Genomic DNA, 18,571 nt, shown 5'->3' with positions numbered 1-18,571 from the left:
AGGATATACACAAACGACATACAGCACACTAAACACATACAGCTCTGCTCGTCACTGCACTTTTGAGATATATTAGTAATATTTACTGTGTGAGCTTTGCAGTACCGGACATGCAGAAGAGAACTGGACCCCCCTGGGTTTTGGTAACCGGCTTTCCCTGCTGGATTCAAATGACAAAGCTGAAATCCAGACACAAGAGAAAAGCTTCAACTCCAGCCTGACTGTTGGTCGCGCCTGGAAGATCCTCTGCAGAACACGCACACATCTGGGAGATTCACTCTGTATTAAAATGACATAACTGTCCGTTCATGGGGACCAAATGGTGTGAATATGGACTCGATTGTGTTTACTGTGTGGATTTCTCCTCTTTATGTTATTAAACAGTTAAAGAAACACTGTTGTGCTTTTTACAAACATATCTAACAGCAATTAGATATGTTTGTCAATAAAGAACAATTAAATTCACTGTGCCCGATTGGTTAATTAAGTTTGGTCCTGCAAAGCCAAATAGTGAAATAAGACAAGATAAGATGAGATGAACTTTATTGATCCCACAGTGGGGAAATTCACTTGTCGTGACAGCTCACAACAAGAGAAAAGAGTGCAAAAAGTGTGCAAAAACAGTTTAAAAAAATTGTAAAGAGATCAAATCAATTAACAATTTTCATGTAAAAAATGAGGAAATGACTAAATTATGGCCTGGCAAAGTTTGCTGCCAGCAGGAAGTCTTCTACTATTTAATTTGGAAACATTTTTGTTATGATATGTTACTGTATGTGGACAGCTTTATTCACATCAGATCATCTCTGTCTCTCTCTCTCTCCTTTGATGAAGTCTGTTGTAAAATAACGTTTAGGTTTAATATAGACTAAATTATATTTTCAGATAAAAATAAACTCTTTTGCCTTGTAAGTAGACAATCACCTGTTGATTGGAAAAGAGACGGAGGTGGCAGAGCGCAGTTTCTGCACATTGAGAGACTGAACCTTCGTCATGCGTCCTCCCACGTCCCCCCTGCAGCCCCGTCCCTGCAAGACAAGTGCAAAACAAACCTCAGACTGTGTGCACTCATAAGGTGAAATAACCAAATATGCCAAACCTTGACGCAAAAGCCTTTCGCCTCATGACGCCAAAGTGACGTCTGACGAGACAGTGACAGGAGGGAAGGGGAAATCTGAAGAGGGATGGATGGATGGATGGATGGATGGAGGGGCTGTGTTAGTGGGTGGGAGGGGTGGGGGTGGAGATGAGGAGAGGAGAGGGGAGAGGGGGGTTGAGAGACTGATCCTGTGACATCACGTTGCCTCTTATAAACTGAGGGAATGGAGCCCACTGCACTTCATAACCAACCAGAAAACTGCAAGGAAGAGGAAGCAAGTTTGGAGCTGCAAGAGGAGGAGAAGAAGAAGCAGGAGAAGAGAAGGAGGAAGCTGCAGCAGCATCACTTCAGACTCCTTTTCCAGCATCTTTAGCTGTCTGACCCTGAACCTTATGGACTAGATCCCCCGTCGGGTGAATCCTTCAGTGTGGAATCCTTTCCTTTTTGGTTTTGTTTTGCTCATCAAGATGCAGGCACAGCTGGCGTGTATTCTTCTCCTCTGTTTCACGTGTGGTGGACTTTGCACGGGTAAGCACTCGCAGGGCTCCTGCAACAGGCTTTACACTTGTTCACTGTGTCATGATTCATCCATGACTTCATGTGGAACAAGCTGAGAGCCTCTCGCCTCTCACTAGTTACTGTATGCAACAGGTGCATCATTTTGGCGATACTGCAGGTATTGACACTCTGAATAATCTGAAATTAAGGATGTATTTCTGTTTTTAAAATCAGAATTTGCATGTCAAAGCTTCTTCTTGACATTATGTTTGTCTGAGTTAAGGTTTCTGGATTAAACACTGAGAAGCCCTGGCTGCCAGAATGATTTATTCTCAGTTCAGTTGTTCATTTTTTTGTGCTTCCAGTATTTATTAAAATGTTGTAGGACTTGACTTAAGCAATTTCTAAAAGTAAAAATTTGTATTCTTTCATTTGTTTCCTGTAAGTGTCTTTCTCCCAATGATCCGATGTCTCACTAAATGTCAGAACTCATTTCAGCTTGTATTTCTACAGAAACGGAGCCTCTAAATAACCAGCAGCAGACTAAACCATATTTAGGTTATTTCCTTCTTTTTAGTCAATTTCCATTACTTTGTTTTGGATTAAATACAACCGTCTAAATACATGAAGAATTGGAGATGGAAATTTTGCTTATGCAGAGAAAGAATTTAACAACAACAACAAAAAAGATATGTAGCTTGTGTTTTGCTTCGCTCTCTGGCAGTTCTGTAAATCATTAGTGTTGAACCTGATGTGCAGCTGAGGTTGTCATCAGCTCACAAAGAAATGCAAGTTGAGATATTATACTTCCACATCTAAATGGCATTTGTTCATTTCTTCCAGCAATCCCAGAGCATTGATCAGATTTGGTTAAAGGTTCTGTTCTTGCTTCCTGTTTTTAACTGACAGATGTCGATCAGGACCAGCGAGCGCTAGAAGAGGAGCTACTCGGCAGTCTCTTCACTTCTAAGGTACGGCGTCTCCTCTTTGCACCTGTGACATCAGAGACTCGGCGTCCAAAAAGCTGCAACCAGCCCGGTCAGACGGTGACCCTTCACATCTCTCCAGCTGACCCAACACACAGGCCGCCCAGGTGTTCTTTCATGAGACCTGGATCCACGCTTCAGTCACAGCCTCACCTTTTGGTTGTGTTCACGCCGAGTGGGACATAAATAATTTATTATTCGAGGCTTTTTTGTGTGTCACTCGGGGTTTAACTTAACATTTGGATTGGCTTTGTTTTGGTTTGAAATTAAGATAAATATAATCACAAACGCACTCCTGCTGCAGCCGTGGGCATGTTTTTGTGAGATGAAAAGAGAAGGGGCTGAGGCTGGGGCTGAGCGAAGTTATCCACTCGTACACTTCATGATTCTTTTAACACGTTTATCTGCTGGTGCGAGCTCAAGGCCAGGCAAAGCTGAGGGAGGAAACTGAAAGTGGAAGCAGAGGTGTGAGGAGGCGGATTGGCCGGGCCGAACAGGATTCAGGTGGACATAACAGCATCGTAACAACACATTTTCCACCTCCCTCTCTGATAATCACACGCAGACGTGACGCCGGCAAATCAGCCATGTGAATCATTGCTGCTGATGCTCGCAAGTTGCTCAGAGGTGATGATTGTAATAATAACTTGCCAGATGACTGAGAGAACGATCAAGAGTGTGGAAAGTGCAGCACGGTTGATGTTTTTATGTTAGCAATACACGACTAAATTGATTGACCGGCTTGTCTCCTCTTTTTATCTGACTGAATGCAGGAGGTAGATGTTCTCCACTGAACATGATTGAATTCTACAACAGCCAGGGTCTGTCTGTCTGTTAGTCTGGCTGATTTGGCATTGATCCTCTCATTGGCTGAGTTGTTCAGTGATTTTATTATTTTTTTTTTTGTCACGTAAAAATGCTGAAGAAACTTTCGATTTGGCTGTAGTAGCTTCATATTGGTGCTTGAGTCAGTGAGAGGAAATTCAGCCGTCACAAAGACGACGCTGGTTTGTGACAAGCAAAGACTCCTCTGGGGTTTGTTAGATTACTGGCCCCTCAGCATTGACTCCTCATGCCGCCCCTTTAAAATGATTGATTCACTTACGTTACAGAATATCCTGAGGAAGCTGCATAGGAAATCCTTCATGTGACCTTTCAGCACAATTAGAAGCACTCAGTTAGTTAATTTTAACATAAATCAAATCCACAAAAATCTTTGATGCTTTAATTATTTCGAAATGTCAGTGGCTGCTTGTGTTTGTTCCCTGGCGTGTCGTTCTGCTGACGTCCTTTCATGGCACGTCTCCCTCCTGGCGAACAAAAGGAGCTCGCATTCGACGTGGCTGCTGCCTGTACTCCTCTGCTGCTCATAAACCATGTGAGCAGAGCGAGTCGTTGGAGGGCTCGTGGCCGTTTACAATAACTTATAGGTGACAATTTCCCCTCGGCCGCTGAATCTCTCCATCATCCTCGGTGACACCCGGCCTTCTCTGTGGCGAGATCGCCTTCCCACACACATGGGGCCCCTGGGGGCCCTCCACTTTCTTAAAGCACTCAAACTAGATTATAACACAACAGGCTGCAGCTAGAAGAGGTTAGATGTGACTGAAAGATCACTCTGGGTGTCTGGTGTATTTAATAAATAGTGCACATATATCTTAACTGCTGTCTTAATATGTGACAGGCTGCATCTGTGCTCGCGGTGCAAAGTGGAAGTCTGAAGCGCAGCATCCTCAGGGTCTCTTTGAAGGAAGCTTTTTCCGCTTCAGCAGCCAAAGACATGGCAAATAAACATGTTCTGCTTGCGGAAAACGTCACACTCAGAAAAACAGCAGCTCGTTAAGGCAGGCTGATCCGTTGCATCCGTGTGCCAAACGTAAGCCTTTTTGAAAGGACAAATCAGTGCAGTACTCTTGAAATACAAGAGACAAAACTTACGGCTCCAACCCATGAACTGAAACGCAATTCAAAGCAAAACTCAAAATAAATATAAAACTTTGAAACCAAATAATTTCACTCTGGGCTTTGATCTGAAGCTCCCACACGCTTACACACCAACGGCAGCAGGCTGCCACACAGGGAGCTGGCCTGACCATCAGGACCCAATCTGGGTTCAGTCTTGCCCAACGACACTTCAGCATGTGGGGATCAAACTTCCAACCCTGTGATCTGCAGAAGGCCTGCGCTTCACCTGAGCCACTCATTTAAGATAAAACAAATTATCCCCAATATTAGTACTGAAGTGACTGAAGGGCAGTACGACATAAAGCAATACAGTGCAATAGTACTATGATAGTACCTGCAGTAACCAAATGCAAACTTGTAGTAAGGCTACTGGAATCAGATGCTCTCGTTATGGTGTCCACCCTGATTTTGTGTGGAGGAGGGGTTCACTTGGCTCAACTCTTCCCCACAACAATCATATTTATCATTTACAGTTTTGAATTTGGCAAACCAATCGCTCCCTGAATTCACACTGAAACCCTAATCCTTTTCGAACCAACCCCTCCACTCCTCCCCCACTCGTTCCCAGATGAAACAGAATAAGCAGAGTGCCCCCTACTGGCGTGTGTCACTGGCCAACCTGTGTCGGATGGTGAACAGCCTGCGGCAGGAGGCGTGGAGCGGCGAGGAGGAGGAGGACGGCGAGCTGAGGGAGGGGAGCCTCCAGCTGCTGGAGGAGCTGTACAACCTGCAACACATCTGCCGGGCGCTGCAGAGCCGAGAGGAGAGGGTGAGACACACACACACACACACACACACACTCAACACACTCAATAACACACAAGACAGTCAGTGGAATAAGTAGTCAGTCCTTAGGATGTGTGCTTTTTGTTCCACTTCAATTTCTTATCCTTGACAGTATGTGGCTTGTGTGTGTGTGAGTGTGTGTGTGTGTGTGTGTTTACGTCTGATGTGCATAGACATTTATGTGCTGCAATTTTTCAAGCACGGACTAAAAGTTTAAACAAAAAATGAACGTTTTGACAGTAAAATGTACTCAGCTGTCGTAAGTTAAAGTACTTGTGGTTGAAAGTGCTGACGTGTTAATCTGGAGGCATAAAGTCTGTCAGCTTTTTAGTCAACAAAATCAATTTCAGTTTATTTTATCCAGCAGCAATGAGTGATTTTTTTGTATGGGGGGACACCAGTAGGACGCAGTAACAGCATGGCGGATATAAAAGCATGTGAACACAAGGGCACATCCATCCTCACACAGGTAAACACACCTCATAAATGCCTCCTCATCTTTCCCTTTCCCTCTCCTTTCACAACAGCCTCTCTCTCTCTCTCTCTCTCTCTTCTTCATCTGAACACTGTGAATGCAGATTAGCATCTGTTTTGCCATGCATGGAAGCACAGAGCAGAAGCATTCGTTTAATCACAGCTACGCCGGGCATCAGCCCGCCACTCAGAGACAAAACATGTGTTTGCCTGCCATTTCGTCCTCGCCATGTGACACTCAAAGCGCCGGCCGCTGTGTCTCTGTCTGCCCCTCACAGCTACTCCAGGACTCTCTAGAATATTTAGAGGAGAACAGCGACAGTCCGCTGAAACGGAAATCACCCTACATCCTGAAGAGGCAAGCTGCGCACACCACCAAGTCCCGGAGGCCGTACATCTTAAAGAGAAGCACGATTTACTGACAGCCGTCCCACAGGCCGACGTGACGAGTTCGGGGACCAGATCATATGCTTTCTGTGAAGACGTGATTGTGTTTTTTCCCCCCTTCTCTCTCTCTCTCTCTCTCTCTCTCTCTCCTTGTAGCTGAAATGTTTTTTCTTTTCCCGTTGTTGTTTTTGATCCAGTCAGACCCTTCCACTGTATGTCCAGCATTAAGGCCTGCCTGTCTTCTGCTCCTCCCAAGCGCGGGTCCTGAAAATAAAATCCTAAAGCATCAAGCAAATTGTGTATCTCTGAGAAACTATATTTCTTTACTCTGTTTCTTCACTGCACACTAAATCTATTTTGTTTCAGGATACAATTAAAGGATTCATGATACAAACCCAGTGTGATGTGGCTGCCTTTTTTCACACAAAGTTGCTTCTGTAAGTTGGCTCGCCAGACGCCTCTGAAACCTTCTAACCCCAACCACCTGCCAGAAACTCCCACTAAATCACCAAATGTGTATTAACCCGCTGCTGAAAATAGTCTCAGATAAATGCACTATTTACTCCTGTTGGAGTAAAATGCAGCTAACTGACCTCAAGTAAAACCTCTTGGGTTTGGGGCAGACTGTCGTGATGTGTTGGGTTTTATTTTCCAGTAGAATTTGCTGATATTTAAGATTTACGAAAACCAGTTTCAATCTGGAAACTGAATTGATCAAATCTGTCTTCCTCAGATGATGCACAGTTCTGCCAGTCTCACAGCAGTTATCAATACAACAGTGGGGTCAGTGAATTTAATCACCCTTGATGCTAAAATTCAGCACACTGTACCTTTTACCATCACCACAGTTTACATCGGGTCAGTGTGTTATTAGTATGTGTGGTGTTTTAAAGGGCACAGCAGCAGTTCGACTCCAGCACATAAAACAGACTTTGACTGAAGCAAATGAGAGTCTTGGCCTTAATAAATGGCAGTTTCATCTCCAAATCAAAGCACTTCGGTGTCTCTCTTTGAAAGTCGGCTCTTAAACCAGACAGCCAGAGAGCCTGGATGAAGTGCAGCACACATGGAGGAACACGCTTTGAGCAGCCTCATCCTGTTACTCCACACAAGGTTTGATCAGGAAAAAAAACCTGTGAATACTGCACGAGTGGTTTTACTCGACAAATTCACCTGCTGCCCGCCCAGTTTACACTGTTAGTCACTGAGCAGGTGAGGTTTTTTTTAAGGAAGAGGAAATAATCTCCCCCCATGCTTAATTAAAAAGGTACATCCATTTTGATTGTGTCTGTGTGTGTTCATCTTTCCCTGAAGCCCACTTGTATAATAAACCGACTGGTGCCGCGAGATTATCTGCAAATAACTGCTTTTGTTCCATTTATAAAGCTACAGTTACGCTTGTCGAGATGTGTTAAATGATAAATCAGCTGGCGTAAAAACTGGATTTCACTAATGCAGAGATCAGCCCTTCAAAACCAGACATTAAAGAGGTCGAGATCACTTATCAGCACGCTGCAAAATCTGATCTTAGTCTGGCCACTGAGTGCTGGCAGCCATTAAGCCTAACAGTAACAGATTTACATATTTTAAGAGGTAACAACATTCTGAATCCAAATACTTGCACTCAAAACTACCATAATCATCTTTTAATTAATGCACACATACCCCGAGGTCCTGTGCATCAAAGATTAATGCCTCAAGTTTTGCTCACTTGGTGAGATTTTAAGTATATTGTAAATTAAGTGCTGAAAGACGTTAATAATAAAGCATGAGCAGACAGTCAATACAATAGTGTCTCTGAGTATTTATACCTCAGTACACCAGTGAGACCTAATGTACCCGTTACTGTGAACGCTCCACAGACCCCCGATTTCGGTGAGACCATTTCTTTTGGTAGAAAAGGGTCAACACAGAAAGAAAATGACATTCACCTCCATTGCACTGAGGTGAGAGCAGAGAGACTGAGACAGATATCTTATAACATCAGCACGTAAAACTTAATGTAACTGCACTGATACCACTGGAGTCACCCCATTACTGTGAAAAGTTTAGGGCCTTTACAAGATACTGTATTTTAATAAATTCTACTTTCTTTTGAAAATAAAGACTAAATGACCGCAGAGACAGAGGGGTAGAGGGGAGAAAGATGTAGCTCAGACACACAGTAAGCAACATTCAGGCCGGCAAGCATTGACTCACACAACTCGGCCACTGACTTCCAGTGAAGGGAAATCTTAATGCCTCAGCATACCAAGACATTTTGGACAATGCTATGCTTCCAACTTTGTGGCAACAGTTTGTTGAAGGCCCTTTTCCATTCCAGCATGACTGTGCCCCAGTGCACAAAGCAAAGCTCCATAAAGACATGGTTGGATGAGTTTGGTGTGGAAGAACTTGACTGGCCCACACAGAGCCCTGACCTCAACCCCATCCAACACCTTTGGGATGAACTGGAACGGAGATTGTGAGCCAGGCCTTTTGGTCCAACATCAGTGTGTGACCTCACAAATGCTCTACTGCATGAATGGGCACAAATTCCCACAGAAACACTCCAACATGTTGTGGAAAGCCTTCACAGAAGAGTGGAAGCTGTTAGAGCTGCAAAGGCAGGACAAACTCCACATTAATGTCTGAATATATAGAATGCAGTCAGGTGTCACAGTACTTTTGTCCATGTAGTGTATCTAACTTTTTATCCATTTCAGACAGATATTTGTCCACTCAAGTTCCTAAAGTTGCAAAGCTGCCTCTGAATCAGACTCTACAGTAGACGCTCCAGTAAGCCTCAAATTGACTCCAGCTGAACTTGAATGTGTCAAACTGTTCATGCGGAGCTCGATAAGGGCAAACTTTGCATAAATAAATACCACAGGCAGCTTGTATTGCTGCTCCTCTCATGTCAGTGACCTCCAGCACAGTGTACGTGCCTGTCACAGGCAGCTGATGGCACTGTTGCTTAACTAGTCCAGTGGCCTGATTTACAAGCATCCGTCTGGGCAGAAGAGCAGCACACACAGAAAATGGCAGCGAGATTAAAAGAAATCAGCTGTGGAAAAAATCTACAAAGTGAGATTTTAGTTATTCAAGTGTCGACGTACAGCCACTGTACATGTTATTCAGAATTTCTCCACTGCGGGACTAATAAAGGCCTATCTTACTTCATGTAAATGATGACATGATTACACGACGTGAAATTATGACTATGATGGTCTGCCAGTAAAAAGCCGAGTTCTTTCGGTGAGAACTAAAGCACGTCTTCATTTTGCAACAGTCCAAAAACCTTTGGTATGTCACTGCTTCTGCAGGTTTTCAGTTTCCTCCATCCATACATGAGGGAGGCCATCGCTTGGGGTGTTTCTTGGGTGTATTACGCGTGCATGTAACATCATGCTGCAAAACTAAACTGAACAAAATGTGGAAAATCTGTTATTTCCCTGTGGGAAAACATCTAAAAATGAAATCTGATTATTTGCTGTAAGATTTTTGTTTTATAGTTTCAGTTAACCACCCAGAGGCTCCAAAAGTCATTTAGACATGTTTGAAAAACCTGAAAAGGCTTCTCGGCTTTGAGCACTTGAAGCGAACAGTCTAAAAATTGCACCTTAACGCAATGAAACTTGGCAAAAGCCTACAGATTATGCTATTTAATTCTTTATCCAGGGAGTTACTTTTTATACGTGTATATTTTCTTTTTCCTTTTCACAGCTACAAATGAAAACATACACTTTGTCTCCAGAATAAAAGGACTGAATCACAGTTGGGACAGCAGATCCCCACAGCAGCAAATGTTGGAGCTTTCTTGAATACTTATGAAGGTGTGTGTGTGTGTGTGTGCGTGTGTGGTTAAAAGAGAAAATATCCTGTCATATGGTGAAATACTGCTTTAATAAAAGTTCAGCATTAGAGAAGGGAACCTTAATTTTCCTCTAAGGGTTAGGGTTTCGTTTTGAGAACTTTAACCCCGCTGTTTCCCTTTTCCCCAAGCCCCAAGTCAAATCCTTCATCTTGCTGTGTGTACTGTGTAGGCTTCGTACCAGCAGGTGGTGGTAAAGTAACATTAATCCACACTTTGGTTGACAGGCGTAAACACAGGAAAGAAAACAACAGTAAAAGAACCTTTTGGTTCCCCACCACAAAAAATAAATCTGACTTTTGTTTTCTGCCTAAATAATGTCCAGTTACAATAACAAATTGGCCCTGACCTTAATTTTTAAAGACAATGAAGTACTTTTCTTCTAGTGTTTCCCCACAGCTGGTTCATTTTAATCACATTCTGTAACCCTGTATACTTGGAGTGCTTGCTAAAAATTGACAGTGCGAGGCCCTGAGGTATCCCAGATTAGTTCCAGTCTCAAGGAGAACTGCAGTAACTTCACTTTGGATTGGGCCCTGAGCATCAAGCTGCTTGAATGGATCTTTAGACCCTTAGCTGTGATGGTAGCAGGCAGAAAAGTGGTTTTGATGATCCCTGCAACAGCCAGCTTGTGCTCATGAATAACTACATTTCTACAGTTATAGTAGTGATTACTGTTGAAGGCACTTAGTCTTTCACTGTCACAATACTGGACTTTTTTTAATTTTAAAATAAATCTATCAGGTGTGAAGGTGTCAGGTGAAAAGCTACAAGCCTGTAATTACGTGCCTTGTTGTCTCTAGTGGGATCAGGACCTGACTTCACTCTCAACCTGACAGATGTACAAACTCCAGGCCTCCAGAACTCCACCCCTGGCCTGATTTCAGAGCCACTGCCCACTTCTCAGGGTCTTTGGACAGCAAATCAGCAGTTTTCCTGTTTGGAAAAAACATCCAAGCCATTCAGGACTTTGTAGAATTAAAGAAAAGGATGCCAACTTTATGCACAAAGCCAGCAAAATAGCAACTGATGCAATGGCCCTGAAATGGCAACAACTATGGATGAACAGGTTGGTGTGAGTCAGTTTGCAGAAGTAACAACCCTTTGAATGGTTTCACTGATTAATATCACAGACTTTAAATGATCTACAAGAGTGTCCATGCTAAAAATCACAGTGAATGGAACACATATCAGTCACTTCTCGGCCGTGAGAGTGAGATGGAAGCTCAGTCTGCTTGTCAGGTTAGAACAACACCAGCAAACAAATAAATCTCAGTTAATGAGGCTTGCGGCTGATCTAAGCTAATTCTGCTTTGAGAAAAACGATAAGCCTATACTTTCAAATGTGATTAGCTGAGAAACCATTTCATCAATGTTTCATCATTACATGTATATCACAATCTATAGGATGACATTTAAAGGAAATGTAAATGCAAAGACAACTATGGTTTGGGCCTTAAAATTTGAAAATACGTCTTCATGGAATTCTAACAACAGGACCAATTTATGCTCAGGAAAACAATTTAAAGAGTACTATATATATGTAGATACACTTTCCCTTCGCAGAGTACTGGCCAAACATATGTGAGGACACAACTGAGGCTGCACATTGGAGGACTGCAATTTATCATTATCTCAACATCAGAGCAGATCTGTCAGTTTTGCAAATTTGCAAGGCCTCAGCAGATGTCTATCAATATAACAACTCTTGTGACCCTGAAAAAAGTTCAGGTTTAGTACGCCTCCCACATCCACAGCACAAATTACACCCCGCGTGAATTAATTCACCTCCATTAAAAACCTTCATCGACATCTGCCGCTGCAGCGATGCTCGGGCCTGCTTGTCTTGGCCTTTCTCCAGCCGGACGCCTCTTCAATTTAACTCCAATTTGGAGTTGGTGGATGTTGGCTGACAGTTTGAAACTTCTCAGTGGGATGCTGATGAGCGTCTTCACTCCCACTAAAGGAAAGTCATTGTCTCATCTGGACAGGGTTGCAAATTGCGTAAAAAGCCAGTCCGATCAAGATAATGGCTTGTGAAAGAATGAGATTAGCTCCCTTTGTGAGAAATCTGATTGTGTGGATGGGACAGTGGCATAACAAGTGTGACCTTGTTGCAGGGGCCAGCTGAGAAAGTAATTGGGCCTCACATATGGGCAGAATTACTGAAGCCTTCAGCGATAGCAGTGAGGGTGCAAGCCATGTCGGAGCTGTTTATTGTCACAGGAAAGGCTGTCAGTATCAGCATTGAATAGTGAGTCCTGGTTATTGGGTGTTAGGCGACAGATGGAAACAAAATGCAACAAAGAAGAACGACTTAAGTCCACTGAAGGTGTTTTAGAACCAAAGCGACATGGACACTTGGTGATGCCCGTTGGTCCCGCAGAATTCGCCATCCGAATCAGCTATTACATCATCAGCTAAAAAGAGATGATACCCTGGTATCATATCACCGAATCACCACTCGAGTTCTGCGCATTAAAACAAGTTGACTGGTTGATTCATCTTTCTTGGTTTAAAGAGGACATTAATGATATTTTACCCAAAATCTCATAACAGCATCTGTTCAAGTTTACTTGACTTGACTGTGTCAGTCTACAGAGTTGGATATTTCAGACATTCAGATATTAATGTTAGATATTAAACTATATGTAGTCGTAGGCTAAATACAAATCCAAAATCTTCCTGTTTTGTGAGTTAGGTTAGGTGCTTAAAATCCAGCTCCTGTCCCAACCAACCAAAATGTTTGTCTGTAATAACAGAAAATCTTTGGGTTTGTGTCTGGTCAAGACACTGAAAACATTCCAAAAAATTTTGGTGCAGCACATTTTTAATGTACAGGAATACTATCTGGCCCCAGAGCTGCTGTGTATTAGTTTGAAACAATGAAGATCTATGAACTGGGCCCTCTTCAACCCAGGTGAGTGGCCTTATTCCAAAACAAGCTTTTGATAAAATTATGACAGACCAGTTAACAGTTAACCAGGTTCTGGTTCTGTGGGAAAGTTAACTTTGCTGGGTGGTAATCCAGCCTTGGCCATCGACTGGTAGGGTTACACGCTACCTGGGCCAAGCAGGTACAGTCTTCAGTAAATCTTAATTATTTGTGTTGGGTTAATCAAACACAGCGTCTCCATTGTTTCTCTGGTAGTTGTTGATATGGAAGCAGTGATGATGTCCTCTGAGGCATCCTGACACAGGAAAACAAACGACTTGGTTGGGGAGACTCATTTTGCATTGTGGAAATGATTGACTCCACCTCGTCTCTTATTTTCCTGCATCATCTCACGATGTCATGTGTTTTTACTTATTAAACAAGCAGATACTTTGACTGCAGTCCTCTGCTAGGTGACACGGCTTCATTGTTGACTGGAAATGACATCAGAGCTACCTGACAGAGCAGCCACAGTTCCCAAACAAACACCTGATAAGAAGGCAATAAAAGACTCAATCAATGGCATTTTGGCATCCGAGAGTTTAAGCAAATGATCAGAAGAGTGGATACACCCTGTATCTGTGACCATCTGGCCTGGATGGCCTGCTAGATGCAAGAATATGTACTTGTTTTTCATCAAGGCTCTTTTGGATTTGTTTGGATTTGTCAATCCAAATTCTGAGAATCCTACACTGGAGATGGACTGAGAGAACTGAGTAACAGGACTTTCAGACCATCAGATTATTCTCATTCACTGCGTTCTGCCGTACTCTGTCACCATAAGTCCTGTCATGTTGACTGTAAACATGGAAGCTGCTCTCTCTGCTGTTAACACGTCATTGAACATCAGGCTTTTTGTGGGAGAAACGAGAAACAACCTTGAGATGCTGTAAGAAGAGTCTGCTGTTATGTGAAACGGAAACCAACCAGCCCAGTTACAGCACTACCAGCACTGCACTGGCACTGAGTTGTTCACATCCCATCTCTATCTGTTTGAAACTGCCGACCAAACACATGTTTACATGAACACACGTGATTCATCGGCGCCGTCTATACAAACATGCCATGCATCTGCACCTCCGCTGTGTGGCGACACACACATAACAAGGCTGATTCCAGCAGACAGATCCCCCACTCTGTGGCATGACCTGACATTATAAAAAAGGCTTCATGAGGAAGACGAGCATCAGTAATTGTTGCAGGGGTGGAGGGACAAGCAGTAGATGCAATGGGCCTCCGACTGACTGATAGTGTCTCTTTGCCGGCCTGTGATAATTAAAATGACTCAACCTCCCCCCCTTCCAGTCACAGTGGTGGTATTGCAAAGCGAGCAGCAGAGCTGTTATTACTTGTCCTTCAGCTGAAAGGATCATGTTGACCAGAGAGCTGAGGGCTTTTGTTCTGAAAGCTGAAAAATCTGGTGTCCAGCCTGGGTGATTTTTAGCAATGCGCCCTGGGAAATGAGTTATCTAAGCAGCGCGTGCAAGAAACCCTGACATTAATCTTTAATTAAGGCCTTTACAATTTCAGACGACATGCCCGGGAGTATGAGAGTTACTGTAGGGGATAGATATGAACAGTGGGCAGTTGGGAGGGCCAGGCTACATATTATATCTCGTGGTGAGCTCATTTGGTCATATCAAAGTCAAGGATCCGTTGATCTGCCAAGACGTTGTGTAGCTTTTCTTTACCGCTGTTTGGATCACTCTGCAAGGTAAGCTTGGCACTGAGACAGCCCTAATTTTTTTCTTTTCCTTTTTGCGAAAATAGATAACAATCCCTGGAGGTAACGGTAGTAAATCATGCAGAGTGGCTGCTTTGTTTTCTGCGTGCTGATCCAGATTGCTGTATATTCCACAGCTCTTGATGAGAGGATGTCTTCTCATAACTGTCTGAGTGAACACATCAAGGTGACTGCTTTGGGTTCATACATTCTTCTTTCTTTTTTTGGTAATTGGTTGTGGATCTCTCGTTGAAAGAGCCAAGTGATACACCCGCTGGTAGAACCAGCATGCTGCAGAAGCTTTTCGTGTTTTGTGACAGCTGCTGCCTTTGTGATGTTCCACAAGCTGCCCCCCCCAAGACACAACCTGTTTCATTCTGGCTGAAGATTCACATGAAAAAAGACAATTCTCCCACGAAACAAAATGGGACTTAGGTAATTGTTTTGATCACACTTTTCCCTGTTCCCAGTAGGATGAAGGAATTGCAAAGCTAGAAGTGGAGGTTTGGGGAAGTAGGGACTGAGGAAAAGTGGCAGCACATCTCCCTGTGGCAAGATTTGTTCACTGGCAACAATGAGAGACAGATGGGAGGATGGTGGTGGCGGTGGTGGTGGTAACAGGACGGAGTGGGGAGGGGGTGTCACACCTTTGTGAGGCAAAAGCAATTGGGAGCGATTAAACCCTCATTCGCCGTAGGGACTATCCACTCTGAGGAAGGAGCTGGCTCCAACATCGCCTGCAGCACTCTTCCTTTTATCTCCACTCCTCATGAAGACCCTGTAAATGCCATGGGAGTAGTTAAAGTGAAGCACACGGTGTTATGCTGGGCTGGTTCACTGTTAATGTTCAACATGACGACAGCAAATGAAGAGAATTTCTCAGGTTGTCTGCACCACTGCAATGGATCGTCTCTGAAGTGAGTAAGTAAGGCTTAACCCGTGTAATTAAACTTGTGACCTACACAGTTATATGTCGTCCCTTTTTACCACGTGGAACAGCTCAAACCTACACTCTGTACATATGCAGATTTTATGTTACATTGCTTTGATTTGCCTCCATGTGGAAACAAATGATGATTGAATGGTTGGTGCGCTTTCATCTTCACCCTCAGCCATTTTCATCTGAGATTTGGCAGATAAGAATACATCCTTTTCCTTTCCCATCATGAAACTGGTCCAATACCCAGCGGCTCAGGCTGGCTCAGGCCTCTTTGTATCCACCGTAAGTGGCTGCTCATCAACCCAAGAGCACCTGCACGTTGAGGGGCCCCTCCATCACTGGTAGACACACAATCACCAGTTCCTTGCCAGGTTATTACCAGCCATTCATCACCTGTGCTTCCTTCAAGTTTCCTTGCCTTCAGCTTTGCTTCAACTTCAGTTCTTTCTGATCCTTGTAAATAACCGTTTGTCTGTTCATGGCGCTTCTTTTCAGCTTTTCCAACATGTCTTTTATCTCCCTACCTCCATTTCCCCTGCTTAGCCCCACCTCAGCCAGTGCACCTGGCTCATGTGGGTCTCCATGAAACACGGAGCATAAAATGTACTAATCAGAAGCTATTGACAACACTTTGATGCTGCATTGGCGCATGCTTGAAAACATTACGTTTGCGAGGAGCAGCAAATGAAAAAGAAAAAAAACAGGATGTGGTCAGTGTTCTTTTGATTTGCTGCACACATTGCTGCTGCTCCTTAATAGATAGTAGATTGTGAATGTGAGGTGGAATTAAAATCCCACCACAGACGTGGATTCCCAGAGGCAAGAGAGCAAGACAGATCAAAAGGCAAATGAGGAAATCTGCACAGGCCATATCAGCCTGGGTATCATGTGGGGTCTCCTGTGTAGGTACGGGCTGGCAGCCACAGCAATTGATTGGCTGATGTCTCCCGCTGTGCACAGTACAGGTCTTGTTATGTGGGATATTGGTTTTTTTTTACTTGCTGCCACAGCCCCTTCATGGTGCGCATTAGCTGTGGTTTCTCAGGTACCCAGCCGTCATGTACGCTTACCTTCCATTTGGTTCTGGATGACTTTGAAGGACAGGAGATGGAGAGAGGCGGGGATGACTGTGACAAAATGCTCAAGGTCTCTGAAATGGTGTTGGTGCTATGAAAGCCTGAAGGTGTTAAATTGCATATGAGACTTGACTCCATTATCAAAAGTGACTTTATCAAAGTCATATAAAAAAAAAGTCATACTGTCATAAAACATATAAAAACTGTGATTGATTTCACAGATCCTGCACTATTGATCTCCTAAACTTGTGTTTACATATTAATTAAATTTTTCATATTTGTTTAATGAATTAGGACTGTTGGGAATTGCAACAAAAACCCAACTGATTGGTTATGGGAGGAGAGAATTCACTGAAGCTCTGGACCCTGGTCTTTGCAGAGCCAATGAGATGTCCTACAGGGAAAACAAAATTGTTCCTTTTTAGTTTTAGTGGCATGTTGAAATATATGAAAGTTTGTCCCTCAACAGTGAGCTAGAATGTGTGCATGTGTCCATCTAATTCTTTGCAAAACAAAATCACTTTTAAGCCGAAGCTGTTTTTGCTTGGTTCTTCTTCCTTTTTCCTAGCAGCCTTTACTTTGTCTTAGCCAGTCAAGCCATTGTGTATTTGTATATAGAAGTCTCCTCCTGACTCTTGTGAGTACAGCTCTAACAAATCAAACTAAGCTTTCAGAGAATGATAGAGGCCACTCATATCCAACTTCACCACTTCCACATCTGTATCATTAAACCAGGCCAAAAAGCGACCAGGCTTATGACATTATATATCATATATTGTTATTCCATGTTGTAGGCGCCTTTCATTACAAAAGACTTTTAGTTGTTGTAGGCTGTATGTTGATAGTGTTGGTACATAAACAGAGATGACTCTAAGGGCTCTAGTGATTTATGATCATGCCGATGTAACATTAGGTCCTCTAGTGCTGTAAAAGATTAGATACAAGATATTTTTCTCTTGAATTTGTCTGCATTTTAGTGAAGTTGAAATTGAAAGTTATAATGGACCTCCTTTGCAATTCAACCCTTAATTTAGATACTTTGGAAATGAATTTGATGTTTTGTGAGGCAGAACCTGAAGGTAAAGGCAGCATTTTTTCTTTTCCTTTTCCTTTCTTTTTAACCTGCATTTCTAAGGATGTTTATCCCCTGTGGATGTTTGCGCTGCTGCTGTCACTATGGAGAGAAAGCTTTCCCAGATCCAGCACATAACATCTGTACGTTCAGTAATTCACGAGATTTGAAAAGTGGTGTGCCTGTTTAACTGGCACTAACCATACATGGGCCTCATGTGTCCCTTTACAGGCAATAAAAAATATATGGTAACTTGTATTGGATAAACAGCTTCATCAACTGTACTCCCTCACAATGGTTTTTTTGTTTTGTTGTCCTTGTCAGCCATGTTCCCAGGTGTCTGACAGCGTTCTTTATATGAGTATAATGTATTGTATGACCCTTTTGACAACAAAGAGCACGAAGCTTTTAAAAGTACAGTATCCCCCCAAGCACCAACCAGCCACACACCTTCATTAAGTATGCAGCTAAAAAAGCAGGAAGCATATGAATATTGAAATGAATAATGTATAGTTTTTGCTTTTGGCTACAGCAGATCTGAGTCAAACAGGCTTGCTCGTTGCATGTTTCAAGGAACTGCCAATGTCAGTTGTGTTTTTTTTTTCTTTAAATTTAAAATGTACACCATAAATATATGTTGTACTTTTATTTCTTAACACTTTTAAACTGTGAAACAAAACATGCTCAGCCAAAGCCAACAGGGACAACATGTTTGATTCAGGGTCGTGTTTTGTTTTGCTCAAGGCATTCAAACCAAAACTGAAACCCTGACACTGC

General features: G+C 43.1%; 1 protein-coding gene across 1 annotated transcript; it reads left to right on the top strand.

Moving 5' to 3' along the window:
• Window positions 1–1,358: 1,358 nt before the first annotated feature.
• nts (neurotensin) lies at window positions 1,359–6,527 on the top strand. Its single transcript, XM_046394874.1, has 4 exons — window positions 1,359–1,627; window positions 2,507–2,568; window positions 5,117–5,317; window positions 6,087–6,527. The coding sequence occupies exons 1-4, from the start codon at window positions 1,567–1,569 to the stop codon at window positions 6,228–6,230; spliced, it is 468 nt and encodes a 155-aa protein (XP_046250830.1). The 5' UTR covers window positions 1,359–1,566; the 3' UTR covers window positions 6,231–6,527.
• The last annotated feature ends 12,044 nt before the right edge of the window (window positions 6,528–18,571 follow it).

This window comes from Scatophagus argus, chromosome 7, assembly GCF_020382885.2.
Source record: "Scatophagus argus isolate fScaArg1 chromosome 7, fScaArg1.pri, whole genome shotgun sequence".
NCBI classification, from domain to species: domain Eukaryota; kingdom Metazoa; phylum Chordata; class Actinopteri; family Scatophagidae; genus Scatophagus; species Scatophagus argus.
This window is presented reverse-complemented; position numbering and strand designations above follow the sequence as displayed.

Bases quoted from the DNA above. Each gene is read 5' to 3' on its own strand.
- nts (XM_046394874.1), top strand. From the start codon at position 1,567: ATGCAGGCACAGCTGGCGTGTATTCTTCTCCTCTGTTTCACGTGTGGT. The intron at 2,569-5,116 runs GTACGGCGTCTC...ACTCGTTCCCAG, and splicing joins GCAGTCTCTTCACTTCTAAG to ATGAAACAGAATAAGCAGAG. The intron at 5,318-6,086 runs GTGAGACACACA...TGCCCCTCACAG, and splicing joins TGCAGAGCCGAGAGGAGAGG to CTACTCCAGGACTCTCTAGA.